The sequence below is a fragment of the Diuraphis noxia genome, unplaced genomic scaffold, assembly GCF_037042655.1.
Source record: "Diuraphis noxia isolate RWA-SAM2 unplaced genomic scaffold, SU_Dnox_SAM2 contig0003, whole genome shotgun sequence".
NCBI lineage: Eukaryota > Metazoa > Arthropoda > Insecta > Hemiptera > Aphididae > Diuraphis > Diuraphis noxia.
The window spans coordinates 47,467,178-47,491,822 of NW_028301713.1; the positions used below are offsets into that span (position 1 = coordinate 47,467,178).

General features: G+C 26.7%; 2 protein-coding genes across 3 annotated transcripts in view; one reads left to right on the top strand and one right to left on the bottom strand.

The window, feature by feature from the left end:
* The window catches only part of LOC107168988 (uncharacterized), a 33,005-nt gene extending 27,331 nt beyond the window's left edge, over positions 1 to 5,674 (bottom strand). The window contains exons 1-2 of the mRNA XM_089225080.1: positions 4,611 to 5,674; positions 3,036 to 3,136 (exon numbers count right to left, since the gene is read on the bottom strand). Coding sequence (XP_089081206.1) covers positions 3,036 to 3,136; positions 4,611 to 4,613 — 104 coding nt within the window. The 5' untranslated portion in view covers positions 4,614 to 5,674. The remainder of the gene's footprint in view (positions 1 to 3,035; positions 3,137 to 4,610) is intronic.
* A 2,579-nt stretch (positions 5,675 to 8,253) lies between these two features.
* LOC107170339 (putative phosphatidate phosphatase) lies at positions 8,254 to 24,216 on the top strand. Of its 2 annotated transcripts, XM_089225085.1 has the most exons (6): positions 8,254 to 8,638; positions 13,974 to 14,087; positions 14,927 to 15,078; positions 19,029 to 19,382; positions 19,456 to 19,632; positions 22,903 to 24,216. In XM_089225085.1, exons 3-6 carry the CDS (start codon positions 14,944 to 14,946, stop codon positions 23,014 to 23,016), a joined length of 780 nt encoding a protein of 259 aa, XP_089081211.1. In that variant the 5' UTR covers positions 8,254 to 8,638; positions 13,974 to 14,087; positions 14,927 to 14,943; the 3' UTR covers positions 23,017 to 24,216. The 2 variants fall into 2 exon arrangements, with proteins under 2 accessions (XP_089081211.1, XP_089081210.1); XM_089225084.1 differs by lacking the exon at positions 13,974 to 14,087 and having other exon boundaries at positions 8,255 to 8,638.
* The last annotated feature ends 429 nt before the right edge of the window (positions 24,217 to 24,645 follow it).

Here is a 24,645-nt window from a genome sequence, read left to right on the forward strand (position 1 = left end):
ACAAAAATGTCTGATTTGGAAAATTTTCCATTTTGAGCAGTGAATTGTGGAAAAAAAACCCATTGTCCAAAGTACAATCTGGTTTAATCATTTTGTAATAAAATATAATGATATAAACATAATAATTTCCAAAATTTAAAAATTAATTTAAGTACAGTGAAACCTCCTTTAACGGACACCTCTCAATAGCGGACACCTCCGAATAACGGACGGAATTTTGGGAACGGTGAAATGTGTACTCACTGTATTTCCCCTCTTAATAGCAGACACCTCCAAATAGCGGACGACATTTAAGCGACCGAGAGTGTCCGGTATTTAGAGGTTTCACTGTATACATTACATTCTGATCTCTACCAATCAAGTATTTTCATGAAGTATAAAGGATAGAAGATAATATTTTTTTAAGATTTATTGACTGCACAAAAATAATTGGATTTATAAATCATATTATGAAAGAAATAAGTTAGAACATAAATTAGGAATACATATTTTAAAAATAACAAATAAATTATGTAGCTAATAAAAATAATTAAGTTTATCTGAAATTTCAGTAATCGGAATACAGAACTAACATAACCAAAACATGAGAGCTGATCAAGATAAAATAAATTACTTAATTAAATAGAATTAAATAACTTAAAGACTTTTGTTGTAATCCATTCTGTATGTATGTTTGTTACATGTTCTCATTTAAGAAAACAAAAGACCTTTTATCCCTATTTAGAGCTTTGTTTATTTTTTTTTTTTTCAAGGATATTTAATTAATATTATAAAACAAATTAAACAAATCTCATATTTTGTTAAAACTATATAAGGACCATGAATGAAGCTTCCAATCAATTTATGCTACGGAAAACCAGATATTATCAAATATTCCTTCTTAACAACTACCTCCTCAGGTGAAATAGTCTGGTTCTATCAAAAACACAGATTAGTTATCCGTTTTTCTTTCCATTTAGGTAAAAAAATATACAAAATATAGTCTACTAACAGTAAGAGCTACATTTAGAGCTATTAACATCACATCAATTTGCATCATTTTCCCACTGTTTTTTTTTTTTTAATTTGTGGTCTACGTCTTAACATACATTGTACCAGTTAGTTAGTATTAGTTTCAAACATTTGCTAACACCTCGGCTTGTATATCTTAATTTTAAATACCCAATACAAGACAAGCTGTACAATATTGCATAAATTTAAACCACTACTATAATAATTCCCATATTTTTCCTTAGTATTTTTATTTTTTTTTTAAAAGGTAAAAAATCTGACTTTTTAAATAAATACACATCCTTTCATTTTGAAAATATTTGAAAGAAATAATTTAAACATTCATATTAATAATTCAGAAATGATGATAGTGAAATATTCTAGTTAACAATCTAAGTATCCAAATAACTCAATAAAATAGACTGAAACTCGTTTTATATCAATTTAAAAAATATAATCTTAGTTCTAAAAAAATAAAGTACTTACGGATTTAATACAATTTGATATTACGAATAGATATAGGTAGTTATAATTTTTTGTAAATAGTACACTAATCAACAAACATACAGTATATATTGTATGATTTTAGAGCAAACTATTAAATTAAATTTTGAAATCTAAGCAAAGCAAGGAAATATATCAAATTTTTAGTATAGTTCCATTTTATATTTATCTGAACATTTATGTATTTTCAGTGCGACAAAATATAGTTCAATGTGCCAACTTGTACAAAATCAAAATATTATGCTACTATCTAACCATCGCTACATCATACAATTATTATCACCAATTTTCTTAAATTATCATTTTGGTATAGATGAAATGATGTTTGTAACTTAATTAAGTAGGCAGTGTTGCTTAAACCAGTGTTTTAACAATTCAATTCTTTATTTAAAAGCTTTGTAGATTTTAATTGAATTTTTATAGAGTATACAGATTGTAGAAGTTTCTTTTACAATTCTTAATGACAGAAATCAAAATTTATCTATTTTAAAAGATGAACACAATTCACATAAAAAATCATAATGTCTAATAATTGCCATTAAAATATATGTTATGAAATAATGATAACATTAACAAATATTAATAATCTTAATGATAAAATGTATTAAACTTATGATTAAGATGCGTTAATAAATTTAAAAAATAAACCATAAAAATCCGTAACTTTTGGAAATACAAAATAATAATAGCAATATAAACTACCTATACTATTAAAATAATTAGTATAGAATCTATGCCAAACAAACTGAAGGTTGATGATCCAGCCTACAGCAGAAAATGGTTTAATTTAGGTAGTGTTCACATACAAAAACAATGAAATAAAGTAGCACACACTTTGTTAAATGAAGGGCAATAGTTAATAGAGGAAACTTAAACTATTTTTATTAAAAACCAATGCAGTCCATACTTAGCTCAAACTTTAACATAGATCAAGCAATTTCACTTAACTACTCAATGACTCTAACCTAAGAAAAAGGCTTTTCCAAGAAAATGATAAGAATAATATTTTTTTTATAATCTGATAACTTTTAATTTAAATATTGAAATAGACATTCCACAATTACTATGGATAGTTTGTGATTGTGAACTTTGTAATAATCAATCTTATATTAATAATTATGTAAATTAAATTAAAAACTTCAGTATAAGTTATTAAATACTTGGCCTTTTTAAAGCAATAAATATTTTTAGTATCACAATAATTACATACTTAAATCCCAAGTGAATTAACTTTTTTATTCTAATTCATTTATTAAACTTGCTTAAATTGATATTTTTATTTTTAAGCTATTGATAACTGACCTAAAAAGTACTATTATTTAACTATAAACATTTTATCTACATATTTAGTCACTTTAATAAATAAATGAATATTCAAATAAAAATTATGTACAGAACAAATATTAGCCATAGCCATAGCCCCTCTTAAAACAAATAGTAATTAAATCACAAACATAATATTTTGCAATATTCAAATCAATGAAAATAAAACATTTTCTAAAATCCTAACACATAACATTGCTTTATATAATATTTCTTACCTGGATATCTGCATTGCTTCAGGAGGACCTTTAAGACCACCAGAATCTTCATTTAGCAAAACTTTTAAGCAATTCAATAGCTGCATGGGATCAATTGGTGGCTGAAATAAAAAATATTCATGATTTAATAATTTATTATAAATCAAATTTTAAAGGTTCTATACTAATATTGATCGATGAAAAGCTATAATATAATATCCATAATAAATACAATTTTTTTTTATAAGTTTATTTTTGCCTAATTATTTTCCATACCTTTAAACATGAATATTTATCAATCATTTAAAAGAATTTTAAATATTATTGATCTTTGAAAAATATTGGTCTAATCCAAGCGTATTGTAATTCATTAATCAAAATCTATCTATAGGTATGAACCGGGGTATGAACAATGGTCCATGAATTAAATTATAATCCATCATTATTATGTTATTAAATAAGTATTAACTACTCAAATGTATAGATGAATGAAATACTACTATGTACATTTCAATTAAAATACATTTTATTTAATTATTAGATTTCCCTTGAACATGACTAAATAGCCTATGATTAATCCATTAATGATTTTTCAAGAATTCTGCCATCAATAAACAGGACCATTTATGGGTATAGAATAAGTAAATAAATATCAATTTAATTTTGAATTTATTAGTCAATTAGTCGAGATATATAAGCAACATCTGTGATCTCAAAAGGGCAAAGCTTATATTATTTAAATTGTTAATGTTTTATAAAAACAATTATCAGTAAGTTGTGTTTCAATGAATAGATATAGTTACTAATAAAAGCTCCAACACTCATACAATATCTTAACTTAGTTAATGATGGAAGGGGGAAATAAGCTATTGCAATATCTATCTGTTATACGGAACTCTAAAAGGTTGGTAGAATTAAATATTTAATGGAAGTTTTTTTTTATATATTAAAATATTATTAATTTTATATGCATTTAACGAAATTAAAACAAATTCAGTTTAACCACATTTCTGCAAATTATACTCACAATGAACCCCACCAAACTTGAATACCTAGTAGTACACAGTGATAGATAGAAAAGAATGATTTGTACATGAAAGTGTAGGAATAAAAATTCTCAGTTTATTACGTGAAAATGTATACGTCACCAGCCTCTATTAATAATAATGATCGCAAGTACGTCAACGAACGTGAGCGAGTGACGTATTACGTAACGATAACAAAGTACGTCGTCGGAACATGGCTACCAAGTAAAAAATAAAATGAAATACGAAAATTTAAGACCTAAAATTCATTGCCAAACATCATATTATTTTTGTTTTTACTTCTTTTTGTACAAGGAGTGGCTAACCCGTTTCGGGTATTTTAGCTCGGATTCGTAGTGAAAAGGATACAAAGGAATACATTAGCAAATAAATAAAAACACAATTAAAGCTATCACTGTAGTACCGTTTTTGTACAACGTTAATTATATCTTAACTTTCTTAAACTGGTTAGGCTAGCAATAGTGTTCCATTGCAACCGTAATACACAGTCATTTCAACCAAAGATCAAATAATTTTATAGGGCAAGTCAATATAAGGCCCGTGAACTTACCATGGTGTTTTTTGTTGTGCGTCTCTGAACGTACAAATATGATTTATACAATGGTTTGGCACAAATTCTTTCTTTCTCTTTCACAAATATAAGTGTCGTAATTTAAAAATACTAAAAGTCGATAAAACGTATCTGCGTTTTTTTTTTTTTTAATGTTTTCCTGTCTATAGGAAGGCAATAAAATTAAAAATAAAATTAATTTAAAAACGATCGTCCCGACGGCGAGTGGATGGTGATTGGCGTGCAATGTTAGTGGCGTACGTAGAGGACAAGTTCTTTACAGCTCGACACTTCTTGTTGACGCTAATCCACGTGAATGTGAATCCGTATTGCGTGATTAAAATTTCCCTGATAAACAGCACAAAATGGCGGATCGAATTTAACGACATTGATTGGTCGGCGCGTTGCCGCCGTGGTAATAATAAAATAATTCTGTCATCGCTGCTCTCTGCGTGTCTACGTCGGTGCCTGTGGCCTTCATTTGAAACAGTTTTTTTGATTCTAATTCTTCTGCTGCCACTCCATCAACAATATTTCGGAGAAAAAAAAACAATCTTAACGGCATACGCACTGTTGGTTGAGCGCTAAGCAAAGTATGATGATAAATAATGTAAAAAACGCAAATAATGTAAAATAGAAAACTGTTGTCGAAACACTGATGACAATGTCGGGCGTAGCCGAGAGAGAAAAAACGCCGACGCAGCAACGGCACCAGACGACTTGTCGTAATGACCGGCCACGGCAATAATTGATAATATTGTTTTAACGATCAAAGCGCGCGTAGAACGTTTACGTCAATGGCAAAATAATATTTTGTAGTCGTTCCCGTGTCCGTCGGTTGAAACGTAGTCTACGCATCAAATTGTCGTTACTCGATCGCTGGTCGTCACCTTAATGAGTTATGTTGATCAAATGGGGCATACGTCCAACTGCAATATGGCTGCGAGCCTGCGACACTTGACTAACTAGTAACTGCGACGTACACTCAACCACGTAACTATAGAATAGTATTATACTGTAATAGTGTTGCAACTGTAGTCTGTACTTCTGCAGTCCTGTACTGTACTGTATACTATACTGTATAGAGAATAGAGATAGACCGTACTACCGTAGTAGAGTAGCGACTTATTACTCAACACTACTAATTAGGCATTTAGGCGACATGGGTAGCCAATAGGCATTAGGCAAGACTGGCAACTACTAACAGTGCCAGCTCAACTGAATTATACGAAACTCGAGCGATCAAGTTGGTAATGGTACAAATGAACGTTGTCGATTGGAGTAAGGAAAGGAATAATATATTAATATGCGCATTTGAACTTAAACAGCTGACATCAGAGTGGCGTTCAACTTCTACGCAGGGGTGTAGAGTGTGTAGACAATAGACATGATAAATAATTGTAATGTAGTGGTCTTTTACTCTTTTATCTATTTTCAGCACAGTTGATTGTCTCGGTGGGGGTGACCTTACGACCGAAGAGCGTTCACCTTCACTGTTGACTGTTCACTAAAATGTTCAGTCCGAACTTCACTATTCAGTATTCACTATTCAGACATTCAGTATTCATCATCGTCCACAAACCACAGCCCACAGGGCACAGGTCAAGGACTAAGTGCTTTCGATATCGGCAGTGGCATCGGTTAACTATTAACTGCCATTACGATATATACGATATAGAGAAATGATAAATGTCCAAGGATGAAAAAAGTGTATCGAGTGCTAAAAAAACATAAAATAATAGGTATGCTAGAAGTTTACCCATTCAAATCGGTATCTAAAATTAACACCCCGAGATTTTAGCTAGATATTTACCAATTGGTCCGTAACTAATTCATATAAATTTTTTCTAGAAAATCTAGATAATATGTTCCTTTCATCACACTCATTTTTAAGATGATTATAAGTAGGGCTCGGAAGTTGTAGTAATTGCATATTGTTCTGTATGATCTCAATTTATAGCAGACCTAGCTAGAAATTTGAAATATACAATTGCGAGTTAAAAAATTGAAAATACATATTTTGAATATTTTTTCAATTTTAGCTAAAAAGTGCATATTTCATTAATTTTATATTATGCATATTTCATATTTTTCTAAAAATAATTGATTTTTTTCTTTCTTAACCTGTTTATTTCAACTAATATTGAATATAAAACTCAAAATGACCAACGAAGGTATTTATTGTCATCGCCATAGTCAATTACGGAGTTAATAACAGTGATGTACTGATGTGATACGCATTTAGTTTATCATGCTAGTATGCCAAAATATTTATTTGTAGTACTATCTTATCGTCGATAAGTTTTCGTAAATATAATGAATAATTCAATAATGATGGTTTCTTCGTTTATCGTTACTGTTGATTGTACACGATTGATGTTTGACAGTGACAGTTTCGTTTTAGACGTCGTATTGTTAGTAAGTGAAGTGCGTATATTTTTGGAATTCAGAATAATATTTTTGCATATTTTGCAATTTTTTCGTGCATATTTTACCTTTTTTAGCTCCTACAACTTCCGAGCCCTAATTATAAGTTACAACTTGTAACCATATAGTATAGAAATACAACCATTAGCCATCAATTGTCTACAAGTCCACCGAACATGCCTAAATCTTATTTCTAATAAGTAATTTCTATATAACTAAGTAGCGAGTTGAAACGGTCGAAAGTCGAAATCTCGAAATACTCCATCAGTCATACACCAATCGTCCTTCAACAGTAAAGTTGTAGTAGCGCCGTAGTGGTCGACACACCTGCAGTGTAGACACCTTCGAATTGGAGTACCAACAACTTAATATGCTCGATACGATAATTCCTAAGACCTGTAAAAGTGTAAAGGCCGATTGCCCTATTCACATTTACGGTATGGTCATAGTCTGTTGATAGGTATAATATAAATATATTTTAATAATCGAGGGATTGAGCCATACCGTTTATTGTGTTAATCAACCTTAGTAATTAAGAGGATGTTATATCCACATATTGTGTAGTTGCCTTCGTTGAACAATTAATGTAAACACAGCAAAAATTGTTTTGCGCGGGAAAGAACCGAGAAGATATAACTGAGAAACGAAATTTCCACCACATAAAAAAGAGAATTTGAACAATATAATATCGTTTTTATTGTTTCGATATTGGAACTGAAAAAAAAATTATTCAAGTTTTCAAATTACAAAAATAATGGATTTTTTAACAATAAGAATTTTTTTCTATAAGTGATATCAAAAAAATAAAAATCATATTCTAAACTATATTTTATACATCAATAGTCTTAGCTATCATTACAGTCTGAATGGTTCTATCCCGCGCAAAACAGTTTTTGGTATGTTCAATATTGTACATTTGGTAGACGGAAACAACATTTGCGTCCTCTTAATAATAATAATAAGATAATTAATCAAGAAATTAATATTTATTTGTAGGTCTTATGATAATTCCTAATTATTATTAAAATTTTAAATTATCCATTCCACGTCCACGGTATATAGTGCGTGAGATACGCATTTCTGTCGCGTTGGTCGCACTGGTAAGATACTTATCATAAGCAAACATATTATTCGGTTTTGAAACATTCATTCGTTGATAATTAGACCTTGCCATGGAAATAATTTATAATAAACAATAATTCATGACGTTGACTAAGGACGATAACGTTATCGCTTAAAATATATATTGCCAATAGGCAATAATAGGTACATTATAACATTAACATCAGTACATCGTCGTACGGCGTTCATGACGTAATATCGTCCCACTTCCAATCGAACTCGGTTTAAAAAAAATTACCATAACGTTTACCCGGATCAGTTGCTGTTATCTGTCGTCAATTTTACTGATTTTAGTATTTACTATTTAGTTCACGCCCTACGTTCGCCATCGGAGGACGGTAGCTGGTTGCATGGTTGCTAGTCAATAATTAATAACCACGTATCTTGAGAACATATTGCTAGTAAGAAATCGACTATGGACAGAGATTCAAAAAAATTATTCCATAAAATTATCGTCGACTTATTATGCTTAGGTTCAGGTAAGAATTTGTCTTACTTAACATATCTTTTTTGTAAAAAAAATATTATGCATGTACCTATTCAATTTTACCTCCTAAAGTTTGTTCTGTTAAAAACCAGTAGGTATAAGTAGTTTTTTCACTTTTTAAAACAGTTATTTTGATAGATATTTTAAATATTGTATTGTCAATATGTTAATATTATTGTGTTCCAAATATCTGGTCCCGGTCTGAAAAGCTGACTTTAATACCTACCTAGTTAAATACTTCCTTATTTTGGCACTTTGGCAGTAACCAGAAAGAAAGAAAGAAAAAAATTTAGTTTCTGTATGGAGTAATAAATGTATTTATTTTTTCCAGTGTCTGACACTTTTTCTATTACGAAAAATGCTCCGATCATCAATTAAGATGAGACTTTTTGAAAAAAAATGGGGTATAGTTGCCTAGGCATAGCGTAATGAATTGTTATGCGGAGGCTTTAGCCTGCAACAAGTCGGGTATCTATACAACATATATTCTAAAAAATTGTATATAATGGATTAAACGAAATTCCGGAGGGGCTATAGTCCGCTTAGCCAGCCCCCCCCCATTCTACACCTATGTCTAGACGGTACTTTTAGGATGTCAATATTAAAAAATCTCAGCATTTGTAAAAAAATTAGAAAAAAAATACGAAAACACATAAGAAATTTAATATTATTAAAATATTTGATAACCAAAAAGTTTGATAGTCTTCAATCAGAATCGTTTTTTCACCTTAGTCAATTTTTTATCATTGAATTCAAATTGAATGCATAAATTACAGTGCCCATTCAAAAACGACTGACGATGAGGTACACTCAACTCAACTCCTTTACTAATTACTGAATACCAGAGTGTTTATCTATTTCCTCTCTTTAAAAAAATAAAAAAAATTATTCGTTAAAATTATTTATTTTTTCAAATGATTGAAGTCTGTTAATATTCAGACAGTAAGTATTTTGTCACTACTTAGGTAGTTGTTGGTTTATCACAATGGATTTTTTCACGACGCGTCAGGTTTCATGAAACTTTTAACTTATTAGTTATTACTTACTATGTATCATATTAATCATTAATGTACATATACTACATAAAGTAATAAAGTATTTTAGATTTTATACATTTATTATTTTTATATTACGTATCAAAATCCTCAATCGTTAAATCATGGGTGATATAACGTTAATACAACATTTATTCATGCCGAAGAATCGCCTTAAACCAAATTATTACCATAAATTAAAATATATATTTTACAAGCCTGTTTACATTTTGAAATTTACACTCGTATTTTAATCTTTATGATTCATTGATTTCTAAAGGTGAGACTGGAATCAAACAGACGGTTGTTGAGGTAATTTTCTAAACAGCTATGGGTACTGGGTAGACTATTATATGGTTTTCAACTGGTGTACCGCTTTTTTTTTTTATATAATTAATTAAAATTAAATGTCTTAGAATATAAAAAATATTGGTAGAAAGTGCGTGACGTTCTGTTGTATATAGTAGGTTACAAGTTAAATTGTAAATCAATAATATAATATCATTGTATACGAAAAACGATTCACCTGATCGGAGACGGTTTGTCAACCTAGAATATTTTATAATTTATATTATATATATTATCTATTAATACGTGAGTCAGTAGGTTGAATTATAATATTATTTGCATTTTATTATATTTGTTTTTTTATATAATAATATATTTTAGAAGTTCCAAGTACTTATGAATAATATTTTTAAATTACAAGAAAATAACTAGAATCAATACTTAGTTATAAAATATGTAATTTCGTTTTAATTCGAGCTTAAAATAACTAAGAAACCAAATTGTGTCCCATCACTTGTTAAACGTTACTAAGACACGTGGGAGCTACGCCCCCACACACCCTAATGCTCCTCTTCAAATCATATAAAAAATATTTATAAATGATCAAATTAAAAAAAAAAATTACTATAAATATTATATTTTATATAGGTACTATAGTTATAACTTATAAAATATAGTAACAAACTCAAAAATAACTAAGTAAAAAAAATAATTTTAACTATTTATTTAAATATAGTTCCATAATTTATTATAATTAATATGTTCTTTCTTATCTTCCAATTTTATCCTTTTTAGACAACGGTTTTCTTCTACGTCTCTTTTAATACTTAATATCCACGATTTTACACAGAATAAAAAATTAAGATGTTATCACGTGCATTTTGATAAAAATGCAAAATGATGCAGCGTCCCGTGCGTTTCCCTTAAAAATAAAAGTAGGAGTACGCTAAAATTTCTAAAAAATTAGTTGGGGTACTCCGTCCTCTCAAAACGAGCATTACCATTGATAATAAAAATTAAAAAGTTTAGCCGAAAAAAGTTTTATTCTAACCAAACATTTGATGTAAATAAGCTGCTACAATTAATATATTATATTATTATTATTATTAAAAACTAACAATTTTTTTAATTAAATGAAAATATACTATAAAATATTTTATTTAAAAAAATATTAATCTGTTTTAAATTCTGAGCGAAGCAATGAATATACTGATCTTACAATTATGTGTGATGACTGTGATGTGTTTTATTTGTATCTGTCATCACGTTTTGTGACAGTAAAAATGCTTCAATTTTCTTTAATAGTATCTTTACTGGTAGGGAAGTAAATCTAATTGGTACTTTAAAGAATCGAAGGGAAAAATGTTCTAAACAATTTTAAAATCGTCAGGAAAAAACACAAAAAAATCTAGGAAATATGAGAATTTTACGCAAAACCAGTTTTTGAAGCACAATAATTTTTTATGAACGCCTAAAGTAAGAATTTTAACGAATAAAATATAATAAATATTTAAAATATATGAGATTTTGCGGTACATACTTAAGAAATCGCTTCTCTAGATACCTAATATAGTAGTACACAACGTTACCTACTTACTAGCTTTTTTTCTTGTATTTATAGGCGAGTGGTACACAAATTATAAATTACCTATTAGTTACTAAATTCTATACCAAAATTTGTGGTTGGAAATTTAGGTTTTTTAAAATTAAATTCTAGATTTGATACACCTTTATTTTGTTGAATAACCATCACTGATTGTATGGTTATCTACCGACTACCGTAAATTGTATTGTTAATTGTTTTTGCATATAGGTCATTAATAGTTCAATAAAAATGACTGCAATGAATGTTTATACATTATACGAGTATTTAGATTATAAGTAATTACTAATTACTAATTACTTACGTAAAGTCTATAGGTATTAGGTTCTATTAATATCACGGATATAGGTACCACAACTTACTGCACATCATTTATTATTATTTTTAAACATGGAATTTATCTAATGACCAATATGCATAATAGGAGGACGTGATACCCGCATGTGTTGTCTCCGTCTTACAAGGGCGTAGCATAGCAAATTTTACGCTCAGAAGATCACATGTAGCTCACTTAGTTTAAAAATTAGAGGGAATTAACCTTGTATAAAATGTTATAGATAAGAATATTATTTAGACTACCTCATGGGCTTCTTACTATATTTAAATTTTAAAACAAGTTATAAGTATTTTAAGATGTACAAATTTACAATTTTAAATACTTATAACTCACTTGAGGTTTTGAAATATTTGGTATTTGCCCTTTGGTGGTGAAGGGGGTCAACTACAAAATATTTCGTATTTTTCTTATTAAACTAGAAAAAAATAGCAGCGGGAATACGTGAATATTTTAAGCAACTCCTGTTTTTGACAAAATGTATTTTATAAATGTTGTAATCCAGAAAATTATCCTGTAAGTATAGACTTGTAATTTTTCTCAAACATTTATAGCAGCATTTGCCATTTTTATATGATTGTATACAAAAATATCATGGTATACCTTTCAAAATATTTAGGGTATTTTTAAGCTGATAATAATTTTTGCTTTTTAATTCTTTTCAATACATTATGTATACACTTGTTTCAAACCACCGTAACTTGGCGATAAACCATATCGAATAATCCGTCTCCATTCAAAGTATATATAAAGTGACAAGTGTAAACGGATACATAATACATATAGGTACTTAAGTACTCAACTATTATATGTATATATATTTATATTATGGGAGTTAACAAAAAACCGTTAAGTTTATAACATATATTTACAAATCAATATGCTTATGTAATTACATTCTAATTTGACATTTGATTCTGAATGTATTATCGCATACATAATAATTCTTTATTTAATATTTTAATAGTGATTGGATGATGCTCTTTCAAGCATCGTTGTATTACTTTAAGTCGTTGAAATAAGTTCTATTTTTTTTATTGTATTCCATAATTTTTTTTGTATATTAAATAAAGACATATAGTTGCTGTGTTCTCAAACACATTTGCATCTCCTTTAATTATACTCTCCCGTGTTCTCATATTACTATAATATTAGGTATTATCAAATATTTACTGATTTATACTTCTATATTTAACTAAATAAAAATAAAATTAATATACTAAATATAGGTTTCCAATGAAATAAGTCAAATTATCGTAAATCTAAAATTGGTATTGGTAGTTTCTAAAACCCATACGCACCAAACTGTAGGATTATACTTTCGTACAATACTATATTATTTTATACTTTGTTATACGAAAATTGTGGTGTATATTATGCACAAAAATAAGCCCTCGACAGCTGACTAGTACTATCAAAAAATACATATGGATGTGATTGATAAATAATGATTTGCGACTCTTGCAGCATGATGCAAATTGCACGTGGGTGTGTGCATGAAAATAACACGAGGTCTTAAGAATTTAAATTATAATTGACACTTTTAATCCAATTTAAATTTAAATACTACCATATTAAATATACTAGCTAAATGCCTGCGAATTATTATCGCATAATAATCAAATTTCTTTTAATTGTTATTAGTTATAACTGATTAGTTAAATTCTTAATTTTGTAATTATAATATGATGTACCTATTTATTTTATTTACAAGTAAGTATAGGACGTATAGGTATAGTCGTATATATACATATGTAGATAGGTACCTACTGTTTACGAACACATTTCTCAGGCATTTTTTAACATTTATTTCATAATTTTAACTTATACTTATAGTCTTTATTATTGGTGGCTTACATTGTATTTGCTACGCAAGCATATTTTGAATGGGATTTTATGGCTGTAAAATATGTATATATGTTCTATGACATATTTGTAAATTAATTTATGTTTAAAAATCACATTCAATTAAATAATTCTAAATACGTATAAACGTATAGTGGGAAAACATTTTAAGAGGACCTTATGCAGTTTGCAATGTTAGAAATTTTACATTTATTTTTTTCAGATTTAATAAAAGTTTATGATCAGTGGTGTAAATAGAGGGTGGGGCTCCCAATATCTTAATAAGCCTTCTGAAACAGACAACAACACACAAACAATATTAGTACTGCATAAATAGGTAGGTATACTGTCTATACATGTACATTGTTCAAACTAAATATAATTCTTCTGACTTTTTACTATTAGGTTTTAGTATAGGTAAATATTAATTAAAAAATCTAGTGGAATACATCTCCATCTCATAAATTGTTTTCGGACCCATTTTTCTTGAATACCTCTTTTTTTTGGATATTTTAAATTTAAATTTATTTTTTCCTAATAAAATGTTTGTATTATGCGTCTATATTTCTAATATTTAAAACCAAAACAATTAAATTTTATTTGTAATTTTTAATGCGATTTAAATGATGATAGGTAATAACTTTTAAGTATAAAATTATTTTCCAACGAAGAAGTGGCTCTGATTACATATTGAATTAACACATGATTCTGAAATTACGCCCTTATATTACAATTATTTATTGCAATTTAATCTGTTAAACAATTATTTAAATTGAGTTTAACTGATTACCTCTATTGTATCTGTTAATAACATTGTTTTAATTTTACCATTTTACGTATGGAATCCATTACGTTTTGTGTGTATTTTTACAAAACATAATAAACATAATTGTATACGACATTTTGTTACATCTATAATATACACATTTAATCTATATTGTTGTAAAAATAAATACTTTTGGATATATTGAATAACGTATCTCTAAAATATTACAGAACACAGAATATTAAAAAATTACTATTATTTTAATAAATAATAGCAAATACAAAAACGAGACACATAAACTAAGTTAAAATGTACTTATGATGTACATTCTTTTATGCTACACATTTTATATTTATATACATTAGGTAATGTGATAATACCTGCATAAAAATATATTTATTTTTTACCAGTTGGATTTCCAGTATTGATGTTTTTTATGTTTGGCTCTCCGTATCAAAGAGGATTCTTCTGTGGCGATGAATCTATTCGATATCCATTTAAAGAATCAACAGTTTCATCAAGTGTTTTATATTCAGTTGGATTAGGACTACCCATATTAGTAGTAAGTAAAAATATTTACCAAAAAATATCCCCAGAAGTTTCGTCCATGTCCATAAATGTCCGTAATATCGCATCACAATGACACAATATAATGTGAAGAACAAAGTTGAGAGTTTATTTTATATGTTATAAAATGTCCTGACAAGGTCATCCAACTTATTGATAAAATTAAATTAAGATTTTTAACAGTTCGCAAATGCATAACTAGATATTACAAATTATTTACAATAAATTATAAAGATTTATATCGATATATATATATATATATATATATATATATATATATATATATATATATATATATATATATATATATATATATATAATGAAACAAAAGAGTAAAAAATAAAAATATATTTAATTAATTAGTGGTGAGATGTAACATTGTAATGACGACCACGCTTAAGGGTAAGTCTATCGCTGAGTTAAAGTACTTTGCATCTTTTAATTGAGAAAAGAAAATGATCGTGAGATTTTATATGTAGGCTTTAATTGATGAGAGTTTGAAGTCGGTGTAAAGTGCATCGTTTCTGATGAACCAAGGCGTGTTAGATATTATACGTAGTAACATGAGTTGGGAAACTGGAATTTTATTAATGTGGATTTTGGGAAAAATTTCCCCATGGCCCTGATAGGAGCAGTATAGAGTATACTAATGGTCGAAGAATTAGCTTATAGAGAACTAAGAAGCATTTCCAACTAAGGGTGATTTGACGGTTGATTAAGGGGTAAATAACTAAGTCGATGGTAACTTTGTTCTAGTATCGAAGAAATGTGCGGGTTCCAACTTAATTTTTTATCTAAGATGACTCCTTTATATAGATATGTTATGGTTGGAGACCCGGATATATTATCATAATTACGTATTAGAGTGGGTGGGATTTTTAGACGACGAAGTGTGAATAATACTGCTGTCCTTTTTGAGAAGTTTAGGATAATTTTAATTTTTTTCGTCCAGCACTTTATTTTGTTTAGTTGGCTCTGTATATTTTCAGTGATAATGTGGGCGTCATTATAGAGCTTGAATTATAGACAACACTGTAATCAACATAAAGAAAGACTTCTATGTTAGATGTAGTGGGAAGGTCCGCGATGTATACCTATTAAGGAGCAGGGAGAGTTGATTATAAAAGATTATTCGCAGTACATGTATACTGTATAGTTGTTTAATTTGATAATAATACAATTGCGCCAGGGCCATTTAGGCCTATGAGCACCCGGAACTTAGGACCCCTTTTAGTAAGCCAAAAAAAAGTTGATAAAAACATCAAAAGTGTATCTTGTTTCTTGTATGATTACTTTATTAGTTAGAGAATCGTATTGATCCACCATAGCTTACAATTTAAAGTTGCTCATCATTTCTATTATTCTGAGTTCCCATATTGGGGACCTCATCTGGGATCTGTCCCACGTTTCTATGTATATATATATATATATATATATATATATATATATACTATTGAGCTAAAAAATATTGCGATGTTACTAGATTACCTATGCGTAAATGCGTAGAAGTTTAGGTAGTAGAAAACTTTTAATTTTTTATTCATATATTTAGTTATTTAGACTATTATATGTTGATTAAAGTACGATTTATTTTTAACAAGTACATTTTCTTTTTTTCTGTCAAAATAGATGATTAAATAAATTTAAAATGAAAAAATAATTTGTCATATACTTAATAAATATAGTTTATTTAAAAACAATTCATATTTAAATGAAGTTTATAGTTAATTATTGATACCTATGCGAAACTGATATTTTTCAACGGCTATAGTTATAGTTATAATAGCTATAGTTACTATATTCATATAAGCTGATACTAATATTACACCCATTCTGTAACACCAATAATCTTTAAGGTGTTATATCTTGTGTGCATATCATATTTTTATTTTTATACAGAATTTGGTTCATGTCCATGTTTATTTATTTTGACTTTATATATACAGAATAGTTCACCAATCACGCAATCGCCTATTGTTTCTCTTAATAATGAATTTAATAGTTTAAATTGTAGTATACCTACAATCTACTTACATACAAAACATTCAACACTTAAATTGTTTTAAGAAAATTGTTATTATGAAACAATCATTTTTTCAAATAATAACCCTTATTTAGTATTGTAAATTGATAAGAAAATGTTTTTTTTTTTGGAAAATCGTATATATAATCGAAATTTAAATGAGCACAGTTTTTTACTTAAGAAGACGTGATACCCGCGTATGTGTTTTCTCCGTCTTACAAGTGCGTAACATAGCAATTTTTACGCTTAGCAGAACACGTGTGTAGCTCTGTTACTTAAAATTTAGAGTGAATTTACCTGTTTTAAAAATTAAAGATAACATTATTATCGAGGGCTTCTCATTATATATATATATATATAATATAAAAGCCTATATATATATATATATATAGGCTTTTTATTATATTTTCATATTACTCATAACTCACTTTAAAATTAAAATTTAATAAAAAGCCTATGTGAAGCCCACGATAATAATGTTACCTTTAATTTTTATAACACTATAAGAGTCAACTCGCTCTAAATGTTAGTAGGTACTAGGTAGATAACTAGCATAACTAAACGTTTTCTTCTGAGTGTAAAATATGCTATGTTACGCACTTGTTAAACGGAGACAACACATGCGGGTATCATGTCCTCTGAATAATACTAATAAGTAATAGGATAATAGTTCTCCGTGATAACAGCATTAACAAGTTTAAATTGTTAGCTATCATAATAGCGGTGATTAAAAAATATAGTAATTAATATAATAATTTTATAAAATTTTATAATTATTAAAAATTGACAAAGAATAATAATAACTAGGTAGACTAAATATTACATATATTTTATAGTTTACATAATAATATCACTATTGAGCATTATTATCCTTATAGTATATAAAGTTTAACTACTAGGAAACTAGTTATTTAAATTTCAAATGCGTCAACATTCATTTTCAAAAAATTCATTCAAATATAATAATTTACAATAAAAAATGACGGATGATGGTTCTCATTATAAAAAATTAATTTTGTATCGACACTGGATACCTTAAGGTTTAAATGATTAATTAAATAAGTACTTGACACTTTGACAGTATAGTATACATTATAAATATAATCATAATTTGAATTAATCGATAAATTTAAATAAAATATGTATACAGGAAAAAGTAGTACCTATTATGAGCGTGTTTGGTGAACCACTCTGTTGTATATATATATAGAAATACTGACCATAATTATTTGTTTAATGTGTTTTTGTTATACTTATCATGTATTTCACAGCACCAAATCTTCTAACATATGACACTGAATGATTTAAATTGTCGATGTTTATATATATATATATTGCAGTCATCTCATAATATATTGTTTTAGTAGGTATACAATTCAAAATAAAATGATTCAAAATTCCAATGTTATTGTTTTAACTTTTCAAGCAATTTTTTCATAATTTTTTTGACTGGAATAAAACTAATTAAATTAGTTTCAATTATTTTATAAAATTTTATAATATAGTATTTTATAAAAATCAGATCAAATTATTAACTACCTTACTTCAAGCAATTAGGCTACAATTATATGGACTTAATTTGTACGTTTATTATTTATTATTTATTAGTTACCTAAAATATTAGGTATTAGTGTTGCACTACAATCAAGATAATTGTTAGCTTATTGCTTATTATTTTAAACTATATTATTATCATATTTTTGAAGTAAGCATTTAATGTGTTTTTTTTTTATTTAAGAGTAGTTAAATCTATATTATAAGTTAAATAATATGGTCTTATAATTTGTCAACGTTATTTATAAACTTATGGACATTGCTATGTAAAAAAATGGACCAAACATATTGAAACCACATAAACATATTTTGTCTATATATATATTATTAAGTAATAACCGTAATTATTACTTTAAAAATATTCATAGATCTTATTTATTGAATATTCAATGCGAAACAATGAACAATCGCGTTATTCGTTTTTGGGGACACCTATTCCTAATTGGCTGTATTCCGTGTACAACAATATACTATGGTTTTTATTTGGAGCAGCTTGTTCACAACTAACTACAGATATCGGTAAATATACGATAGGAAGATTGAGACCACATTTTTTAGACATCTGTAAACCCAACGTGGACTGTAATAATGATATGAATAAAACAAAATATAACGAAGATTTTATATGCGGCGGAGAAAGGCCCAGCAAATTTACCGATAGTAGACTATCATTTCCTTCTGGCCATTCTTCATTATCATTTTATTGTATGGTTTACTTAGCTGTAAGTATGGATTTCTCTTTTTATAATATTATGTTTCAATTATTTAATAATTGTTTTATATGTATGATACTAGCTATATTTACAAGCCCGAGTTAAGACATCTAAATATGGAATGGCAAGAAGTTTAGCTCAATTTGTGGTTGTTTTAATGGCAGCGTTTTGTGCATTATCACGAGTCAGCGATTATAAACACCATTGGAGTGATGTATTGGCGGGAACAATTTTGGGAATTACCACTGCTACTATAACTGTAAGCCAAATGATCAATTGTAATAATAAAAAAAAAATTTTCAAAAGGATAAAATGTAAAGATTAAAGTGGACATTTTTAAAATTAAACCACTTAATGTTTTTTTGTATAAATACTTAATTTTTATCAAAAAACTGATCTTTCAAAATAAATAAATAAAATTTATAATATTCTTCTATGTTTTATGATAAAAAAATTAATTTATTTTATTAAATATATACTATTAAATTAGTTTGTATACCTGTTAGATTGCTTACAATATGTATACGTTTATGAATTAATGAAGATGTTTATGGTAATACGATAATAAATATTTTCTAATTGATGATTTATTTTTTTTTATGTTTTGTAAGATCATAATTCATAACAAATCTGCATATTTTAAATTCCAAGCGGAGCAAAAAAGCTACCGTCGTTGCCACATTATGATAATTTTAATTCATTCAAACTAATTATTACTAATAATTAATAGTAATAAGTAATAATCAAAAATTCATTGTTAAATTATTTTTTATATTCATTAAATAATTTTATGTTTTTTCATAACTACAAAACTTATAAAAAAATTATATATTAAAATTTATCTAACATTTTTAAAGCACTTTTCTGCAGTAAATAAATGTTTCAAAAGTCCTATATTTGGATTTTTTTTATAAACTGGGGACTATAACGGTCATGTAGTTTATTGTTTCAACCAAAATGTACAATATTGTATCGTTGATTAAATGTTAAATTTATGTTTTCCAAATGTATTGAAAATAGGGAGGAATATACCATTAGGTACCTATAGGTAAATTAAATAACATTTACAAAAAACAATGACATAGACCTCACTAAAATTTAATCAATTTACAGGATTCATCTTTCTATCTAATAAGAATGATTTGAAAATAAACTCTGTTGACCTCTTAAAAAATCTAATTTTTTAGATAATGTTCCGTTATTGTACGGTTGATGCTCACAGCAGGCTGGTCCCGATTTACACGTATTTGATTTACATATTAAAAAATTCTTCAATATTGGACTCTCTGCACAGTGGTTGCCGGTTAATGGGATCAATGTGTATTTTTAAAGAGATATTTCTTAATTTGTCTGTCCATTTTACCGATTTTATCGCATATAATTTGAATCTAATTTTAGGTAATTTGAAATTATTACAAAACGACATTTTTAAGATATAAATAAATTCTATTTTTATCATTTTCAATTTGTATGCTTTTCCTCTTAATTATTACTTTCAATCAAAATATTGTGCGGGGAAAACTTAAATATAACAAAAAGTGTCTTAATTTTAAGACTGTTTTTGATTTTCTTATAATTTCCTGTATTTCGTTAAAATTAAATGTGTCTAGAACATTTTAAGTTACTGTCGATTAAATGTATATTATATTTTTTAGAATTAAGTGCAATAATTAATATCTATTAAATTAGTTAATTTTATAATTTATTGTATAATATTAACTTAAATGTAGCGTATCATATGATTAAAAAAAAATGAATTCAAATAGATATTAAAACTTCAAAATTAACATTTTTAACTTATATATACATACTTATGATTATGTATTATTGTACTATAATAGCGCAATATCAGACATGTCAAAAATGTACTAAAATACAATTTTTCTATGAAATTTAAGCGAATATTCAAAATTAACGTTAAGTGAAATAATTGTGTTCATTAAATAATTTTCCAATAAAAATATTTAATATGTTGATAATTAATAATTGTGATTTTTTATAGGATAATTCATCTCTGTTATATAGCACCCCCTTTTTTCTTTAATAACACAGTAATTCAAAATCTGTTTTTTAGAATTTTTAAATTCTTGGTATTTTTTTGTACTACTTAAGGAGTGTTCTATTAAGATAAAAACTTCTGTTTTATAAATAAGAAACCCCCTTTTCTATAATAAATTATTTAACGGATCATTTTTATGAAAACATTAGTTATGAATTTATGATTTACTATAATTTTTTTCAATTTTGTGTGCTAAAGATAATAGATCCCCAATAAGAATTTAGAAAATATGTATTATATTGGGATTTAAAAACTTAAGCAATTATTCAATGAATATTTATAATTCATAAAAATGAACCATCTATCAAGTATATCTAAATCAAATACTAGATTCCAATATACATCAAATAATTATTATTCAAGACAATTGTATGCAGTGTCTGGTCATGTTTTATTAGTATTTGAGCGTTTACACTTTCTACACATTATAAAAAATTATATAGAATGCTGAAAATAGTGTGATAAAAAGTTACTTTTTAAGTTTTACTCTCATTATCATAATTTATTAATTTATTACAAAATAAAAAAGTTTTTGTCTCAATAGTTTTGAGATATATGTATAACCATACAGTTCATATCATTCTATTAGTATGAAAATAATATCAATAATTATTTCTTGTTCACGTAATGTTTATACAATAACATTGATAGTTAAATGATAACATATGTTCATTGGTTTTCTATTGTTTTATTTATTCATTTGTTTGATAATGTTATGTGAATGGGTTTTAACTTTAAATGGCAGAATACAATGTAATACACTACTGAAATACGAGTTAAAAATATTATTTTGGAAGTCTTTTTTTAATTAAATTTCTCCTTCTCCCATTACTAATGATAAAATAAATAAAAACTTCATATTAATTGTATAATAAAGGCAAATGATAATGCATTAATACAAGTTAAATAATATAAATGTCGCTATTATTAAATTTTCATCATCTAAATTAACTCAAAATATCATTATCAGTAATTTTCTTTTTCTTTTTGATTTGCTTTGAATGAAGAATAATTAAATATTAAAATGTACGATATAAATAATATATTATTTTTAAGGCTAATAAGTAATAACCTTACTTGTTGAAGCCACTTTTCTCTTTCAATAAAAAAAAACATTTTTGTACTAATTTCAATTTCCAGTATACGTATATGATATATATATATGCATTCAGGTTGCCTGCATAATTTTATATAGGTACCTATTTTAAATTAAAAAATGTATATAAATTAAAAAATTGGAAGGACCTCCCCTGTATGTGTACTTATATAATTTATGAGTGTAGTGTGTCTCACTAGTGTTTGTACTTTTAAAAATCGACGGATATCTTTAAAAATGTAATTATACTCAAAAACAAAAATAAAAAAGTACGAACATCGTGAAATACCTACCTATATACAGATGTTAATTATATATATATATATGTATTTACTTTGTGTACTTATATATTAGACTTAAACTTAATGTTTTAGGCATTATACGTATCGGAATTATTTGCGTCAAAATATAAATCTCTCCGAAAACGCAATTCTTCAGCAGACGACATCGACACTGCAAATAATTTACAAACAACCGAACTCAAATAAATATGCACTAATGCTTCAAAATTGCATTTAAATTGTATGAGTATTCTTGAATATTTCGTTAATATATTGATTATTATAAATAATTTGACTAAATTAAATTGAATTCCTTCATTTGTTTGACAAAAAAATTAAAATGTCCATTCTAAATTCTATTTATATTTATTATTTAAAGATATTTTCAAAACTGTAATGAAGAACATCTAATCCCAATTTTTATTTTTTTTTATTAACAATTGGGTATTATAATTTACGGTAATTTTAAAAATCTAATGATATAAAACCAACAATACAAATTCACATTTAATATGACTGTTTTTTATTTATACATTTTTCAATTACATTATACAATATACATAAACTACCTTAAATTATAATTATTTATTGTGATCAATTTATTAACGAGGGTAGGTAATATTTATTTATTTTTTATATATAGAAATGAAGTCTTCAAGATTTGTGCAGCTATTTTATAGGTGCTATTTTATCATTTAACATTAATACTAAAAGTTATCATAAGTCTTATAAGAATTAATATGGTTTTGGGTATTTCTTTTAAACCGATTTGACATTTTATTTATATTAAATTCCAGGCCACTATCACGTTTTATTAAATAAAACTAGAAAAAAAATGCAATTTATTTATATTTAAGCTGTGATTTAATAAAAGCACATTTTTTACTATATATTTTATATATATTATATAATATATTTTAAGATCATGAAAATATATATTCAACATAACTATGATAATATGTTCCTTCCATATAAATGTATACTTTTGTTTGTTATAAGCTCATTTATTAATTACTTTACTTAAAAAAAGGCAGATCTGTAATTGTTGTTACCTGTTCACATTTAAAAAAATTATAATAATATATTCGGCTTTAATTATAGTTATTGTTATTACTATTATTAAGATTAATATTTTATTATTAAATAACAAAATTAATTATTTTTTGTACTAATATTATTCAGTAGGTAGTGCTTTATTTTTTTTTAAATTTATAAAATATGTATTGTTTTTTGATATCATTAATTTATGCTATTTAAAATATAAATGTAATTTATAAATCTATTTTAGTAACATAGATCATGAAAATTTGAATGTTAGTTTATATTACCGCTATACCTATTTATCGATCTGATAATTAAAACTTTTTGTTTCCTACAAATTAATTAAATTTGAAATTTGAATAACAACCAATATATTTTTATTTTTTTTTATTTTTTTAAATCATCAAGTAACAATAAGTATATTTCAAATGCCTCGTTTACATTCAGTCATTTTCCGTGGCAGTCAGTAAAGAAGTGAGTGCATAAAAATACTTGCTGGACAGCACGGGTATGTTGACATAGCACTCGCTATGGTAGTAGGTACCGATTCGAAACCGGTCCCTAAATGTTATTCCGGTTGATTCGGCTTTTGCGAGAAGTGTATTAAGTTTCAAATTATGAAACTACGATTGAAAATTGTTGCAAGTCAACCGAAACGTTTAGGGACCGGTTTCTAATCGGTGCTACCATTTGAGGGAGGCAACTTCACGTAAAGTTTCCCCCCTCCCACTAAACAAAAATAAATTGTGTTGAAAGTATTGAGTTGCTAATTATGAATTATGAAACCAATGTTGC